Consider the following 6,000-nt stretch of genomic DNA (forward strand, 5'->3'; position numbering starts at 1 on the left):
GTGAAAAGCCATGGGAGGCAGCGGACAATATTGGAACCCTCGGAGGGTGACAGAAATACCAGAGGTTATATTCCCTTTAATGCCATGATATAAAGTCCGTGATACCACCAGGAAATTTATTTTTAGATCTATTTAAATAGATAAATAGTCCCCTTTTAGTCCTCGAAGTTGAGAAGCCCACACAAAGAGAACTCAACCCGTCCAAAAGACGTGCATTTTCTTGTGTACATTTTTCATTGGTTAGACCGTAGACGTGTAGCGCCTGCTACCGTCGGAAGGGAAAAATTCGGAAATTGTCTTCCCCACTTTCAGTAAAACGTTCAGCGTAAAGCTCGTCCAATGAAATTTGTACACAATCCTGGGCAAGCGTGTTTAAAGGCTAGCTGCGTTCTCCTTGTGTTTGCTGCTCCTAGGTGGCAGCCATGTTGGGTAGAATTTTTCTCAATAGAAAAAGCATGGGTGACGTAGAACCGTTAGCTCCGTATTATTATTATAAGATAAGTTCCCATTTAGGCTGTAAAAATGGAAACAGTACCTTCACAGACTTGAGGCAATTTTTTTACGAGCGCAAATTTCCCGCCAAAATCGAGGAAGCATATGCGTAGGAATAGGTGTTTCATAAAATCCCCATCAAAGAACTGCCTAGGACAGCGGTTCCCAAAAGGTGTTCCGCGGAACCCTGGGGTTCCGTAAAAGGGTCACAGGGGTTCCGAGAATTCGCAGCGTGGCCATCTTTGTTTGTGTCAAGAGTTTAAGATGAGTAAAAAATGAGTTGGGGTTCCGCCAGAATTCGGTGGATAATTTAGGGTTCCATAGCAAAATTAAATTGCGAACCGCTGGCCTAGGAGGTGGTGTACTCTAGGAAGGGACATGTAACTTTATGTAGTCTTTAGTTTTTATGTATTTTTCGGGAAACATGTTTGCCAGCTCGTTGGCGCCGATGGTCTTAGAACTGGAACATTCTGAACTGAACTCCCATCAAAGAATGAGGGGGCAATTTTTGTCGGGAGGAAAACATAGCCGGATTTTATGAAAACACTATAAACCATATCTTCTCAATGTAATAGTTTTAAAAAGTCATTACATTGACATATTTTCTAAGCAGAATCTTTTCTTTGAAAATGTGTTTCAAGCGAGAAAAACATTAGCACTAGCAAGATTATATTATATACCTTTGTTTTTTGGTTCATAAAAATATGTAAATAAATAATTTTATTATTTGTTTATTAATTTTGATATCTACATTCATAAGATACAGAATAAAGTGAATTTTAATTGAAAAGCATTATGGTCAATCTTTGCATTTCAATGTGAAAAGTATCACTCTTCTTTTTTCATGGCTTCTTTACCTAAAAATTTAATATTTAGAACAACTTTAGAGATACACAACAAGAAAATACAATATTTATACCTCAAAATAAAACTATCCAAATATTGCCTTTTTTATTTTGGTAAAAATGCCTGGCTTTTCTGTGTCTGCGTCATTTTTTGTATTACTATCGGTACTAGCGTAAGTTTTTTGACTCCCTAAAAAACAAAACACATCAATAGCCTTATAATGTTTTCACATAGATGCAGACACAGATAACCAGTTGGTAAAGAAAAATAACAAGAACAATAATTACCACGAGTCGTTTTAACTATTCCATCTACAGTTCCAGGCGTATCTGATTCTAATTCCGCATAGGCAGTTATTAATGCCTTTTGTTTAGACGTTAAACTAGGAGGGATTTTAATTTTAAGATAAACATAGTGATCTCCATATCCATAACTGTTAACCCTCCTAATTCCTTTTCCAGCAAGTCTCATTCGCGTATGAGATGATGTCCCAGCTGGAATCTAAGCAGAATTTGTTATCAGTTCAGCATAATGCTCTATTAAGTTAGGTGTGACTAAAAGTAGCAACGGTTCAAAAATCCTCTCACACCAAACCCAAAGTATTTTTTCAAGCAATCTCAATCTCTCTCAAGGATACGATCTGAGATGATTTTCACCGATTTTGTTTAAATTCGGGGTATAAGTAGAGCTTTACGTAACTTGAAACTTCCCAAAAGGAAAAGTTTTGACAGGCTTTAGTTTTGCTATGGCAACCAGAAATGTTTTTGATTACATAAAATCTACTTTTTCCTATGGAAATTAACATGGAAAAATCTCGGATTTTTAGGGTCCCCCCTTTGAAAAAATTTTAAATATTAAAAAATAAATTATTATAAAAAAATTATACACGCAAATTAACCTGAATATACTCAATGTACAATTTATTTAATATTTTAAATTTTTTCAAAGGGGGGACTCTAAAAATCTGCATTTTCTCCATGTTAATTAGAGATGCACCGATATGGGTAGAGCCAATATATCAGTTATTCGTGGCTGATATTAACAAAATTATGTATCATAACTGTAGTGCATATGATAATATCATTGTAAAAGACAGTTCAGTACACTGTCATACCATTTTATTCTAATTTTTCATGAACAAAAGTTTGCAAGAGCACATCCAAAACTGTTTCTTTTCATTTTATGTGATACATATTTTCTATCACAAATCAAATATCGTTTTTTTAATTGTTACTCGTAACCCCCTGTCTAAAAAAAGGTATGATCTAGCTTCTGAAGTGTGGCGTACGTGGCATGGCCAATCAAATAAAATATTATCATTAGTTTGTTAATCGGGAATATTCTTATTTTTAAATGTTTTTCTTAAGCCGATACCGATATTAGAAAAATAGGCCGATATATCGGTGCATCCCTAATGTTAATTTCCACAAGAAAAAGTAGATTTTATGTAATAAAAAACATTTTTGGTTGCCATGGCAAAACTAAGCCCATCGAAACTTTTCCTTTTGGGAAATTTCAAGTTACTTAAAGGTCTACTTATCCCCAGAATTTAAACAAAATCGGTGAAAATCACTTCAGGTCCTATCCTTGTCAGTAAATGAATTTGGGAACCGTTGCTACATTTAGTAATTATTTACTTTCAAATTTAAATCATCATAAAGCCCCTGCACTCTAATTGACCCTCCTAAAACTGCTTGTGATAAACTTATCTGAGCATCAGTGTGAACATCAGCTCCATCTCTCCTAAAATGTTCGCTTTTTGAAACCTATAACAGTATGAAAAACTGAAATATTTTCCCAAATTTGGAGGTATTGCGTTTAAACTTAATATATATACCCTAAAAGTAATAAATAATTCTTTTTTTCCTACAGGCATGCGAACCGTTTGTCCATCCTCAACACCTGATTTTAAATTAATTGAATTTAATTCATTAATTCATTTCAATAATAAATTTTTAATTAATTTGCTCTTACCAGCTGGAACAGGGACCACAACATTTTTTTTCTGAACTGTCGATCCTTTACCGTTACACTCTAAACAAGGATCTTTCACAAACATTTTTGTTCCGTGACATGCGCGACATGTACTTCTCATAACAAAAGGACCAGTACTTATAGTTTCCTGAAAAGGAACTTCATTACATTTATCTTATATAATATCCACACTATTGAGATCCCAAATTACCATTCCAGTTCCATTGCAATAAGAACAACGAATAGGTTTTGTTCCAGGTTCAGAACGAGCCCCATGACACCTTGTACAAGTATCAACAACGTTAACATTGATGTCTTTGTTTACACCTCTCGCAGCTTGTTGAAATGTCAAATTCATGATTACCTAGATTAGGTTTTTAAGTTCAAAGAAATACTTTAAAATTACCGAAGATCAATTCAATTAACTATTACCATAAGTATATAATATTAATCCATAAGTATATCTCTAGGTAAATATTTTACTGAGAGCATTTCACAGGGTGACGTCATCGCAGAAATTTGAGTCCTAATGAGGTGCTTATGTGAGATGTAACAGTTAGCAAACATAAAACAGGTATGAAGTCCTCTAGAGAGTAGTGAATAGCTCTTGGTAAAGGTTTTGCATAACGTCATACTTATGGGACTATATTATAGACTTATAGTATTGCTCTTTAAAATACTTCCTGAGCAGCGCCAAAACCAAATTGAGTGTCTGCAAAATCAAAATCTCCAAAGGCGGCACCGGATTTCATTCCTAGATCACCAAAAATTTTCCTAAAAAGCTCTTCTGGATCAATATTAGAATGAAACCCATGTGCTCCAGCCCCGGGCCCTGCACTACTTGTGCCAAATCCAGGAGAATCCCCAAACTGATCATACTGCTTTCGTTTCGAGTCATCAGAGAGAACCTGAGAGGATAAGTTTTGGCTTTATATTGATTTCTAATTTCAGGAATGATATATGTACTTCGTAAGCTTGGGAGACTTCTTGGAATTTGGCAGCTGCTGAAGGATCTCCTTTATTTGTGTCTGGGTGATACTTTTTTGCTAGCTGGTAATATGCTTTTTTAATATCTTTAAGACTAGCATTTTGCGGCACTCCTAAGGTTTCATAATAATCTTTCTTAAAATTAGTTGAAGTTGTGTTGAATTGTCGATTAGCATAATTTACCGGCAGAAAACTTTCTAAGAAATTGGAAATGAAACTCAATAAAAGACCTAAAAAGTAAATTCCACTATTATTCAACCAAGGCCTTACTTCGAATGAATTTATTGTTTAAGGAATGAAAAGTATGTTTAGCTTGGAAATAATGCCGAATAAAAGATCCACATTTCGAGCACAAAATTCCCTGGCGTAAGCTTAACATAACTACTTTATATTAAAAATTAATTATAATTAAACATGACGCAATATCACACACTGCGACTCCAGGCTCAGCACATGGGTTACGGTGGAAAAACTTTTTGAAAATTTAAACCTAGAGGGCGCGAGTTCAAAAATGCGGAGACCAATGAGGTAGAATTAAATAATAGAGTTCCAAACAAATCTGGGATTCGCGGGACACGTTTTATTTGAGTAGGAGAATTAGGCTCAAGTTTCAACTTTATACAATCGTCTGGGCGCCATCTGTTTCTATAAGCAGACACTTTGGCAAAATATATTAAGGTTTAGTCTTTTAATAACACGATAGATGACGCCAACACGATTTGATTAAGTTCATTTACTAGACCTAACACAACTCTCCAACTCAGCAAATACTGTCCCGCGAAACGGTAGGTCCTGGAAGGCGGATTTGGATCTCTACTTATTCTACCTCATTGGCGGAGACGAAACCAGGCCTTCTAATAACTAGATACAGAGAGGGTAAAGTCGCTTCGCTACTGAGAGGCGTCTCTCGTTCAAAAATCCGTATTTATTTTTTGCCGCGAAAATGCCCATAGGATCCGAACGTTTGATGGCGCTGCAAAAGTATCCGGAAGTCCTAGCGCTCGATTCAATATTCAGTTTAGGACGACGCAAAAATTTATTCGTTTTTAATTTACATTTTAAGTAGTTTTTAAATGTTTTAAATATGCCCGGACCATCGTGTTCCGCCGTAAATTGTTCTAATACGAAAAATAAGAATTCTCGATTATCATTTTTCAAGTTTCCAAGGGAAAAAGAACGGTGAATACGTGTTTTTTACATAGGTTTATTTTTACTTTAACTTTCTTATTGAAATTTCAGTTCCCTATCATAGTTGAATAATGTAAAAAACGAGAAACTGACAAATAAAACAACGGAATACCTACACTTTAACCATAGGTTTTGCTCTAATCATTTCACTGACGATAGTTTTATGAATATAAAAATAGACTAATACCATCAGCTGTGCCAACAATATTTTATGAACACTACTCATTTTCCAGTACAGTTAGTGAAGGTTAAGAAAAACATCTAAGGGCTCTTAATGTCGTTTAAAAAATTTACTGACAATTAATATACTAAAATGTATAGCATATCCATACGCCACATATAAACATGGGTTGGAAGAAAGCGCGTTGGTCACAAACGCATCACAACCAATTTCAGAGGAAAACACACTGAATGTTCTAGATGAACATAATTACACTTTGTCCAACAGTATTTCATGCGAAAATTCAGAAAATGGTAATTGAAATTTGAAACTGTCTATCTCAATAATAAATA

General features: G+C 34.9%; 1 protein-coding gene across 2 annotated transcripts; it reads right to left on the bottom strand.

Annotated features, from left to right (window-relative positions):
- Nucleotides 1–1,207: 1,207 nt before the first annotated feature.
- Nucleotides 1,208–4,778, bottom strand: LOC149943662 (dnaJ homolog l(2)tid, mitochondrial-like). 2 transcript variants are annotated; one of them, XM_090174378.1, is made up of 10 exons: nt 4,570–4,778; nt 4,279–4,496; nt 3,993–4,220; nt 3,524–3,676; nt 3,313–3,460; nt 3,176–3,240; nt 2,976–3,104; nt 1,626–1,839; nt 1,412–1,527; nt 1,208–1,349 (listed from the first exon to the last, which is right to left on the bottom strand). In XM_090174378.1, the coding sequence occupies exons 1-9, from the start codon at nt 4,676–4,678 to the stop codon at nt 1,424–1,426; spliced, it is 1,368 nt and encodes a 455-aa protein (XP_090030504.1). In that variant the 5' UTR covers nt 4,679–4,778; the 3' UTR covers nt 1,208–1,349; nt 1,412–1,423. The 2 variants fall into 2 exon arrangements, with proteins under 2 accessions (XP_090030504.1, XP_090030505.1); XM_090174379.1 differs by lacking the exon at nt 1,412–1,527.
- Nucleotides 4,779–6,000: the final 1,222 nt, after the last annotated feature.

This window comes from Leiobunum rupestre, chromosome 5 (assembly GCF_980474605.1).
Source record: "Leiobunum rupestre chromosome 5, qqLeiRupe1.1.hap1, whole genome shotgun sequence".
NCBI lineage: Eukaryota > Metazoa > Arthropoda > Arachnida > Opiliones > Sclerosomatidae > Leiobunum > Leiobunum rupestre.

Bases quoted from the DNA above. Each gene is read 5' to 3' on its own strand.
- LOC149943662 (XM_090174378.1), bottom strand. From the start codon at position 4,678: ATGTTAAGCTTACGCCAGGGAATTTTGTGCTCGAAATGTGGATCTTTT. The intron at 4,221-4,278 runs GTACATATATCA...TTATCCTCTCAG, and splicing joins AAGTCTCCCAAGCTTACGAA to GTTCTCTCTGATGACTCGAA. The intron at 3,241-3,312 runs GTAAGAGCAAAT...ATTTAAAATCAG, and splicing joins TGTGGTCCCTGTTCCAGCTG to GTGTTGAGGATGGACAAACG.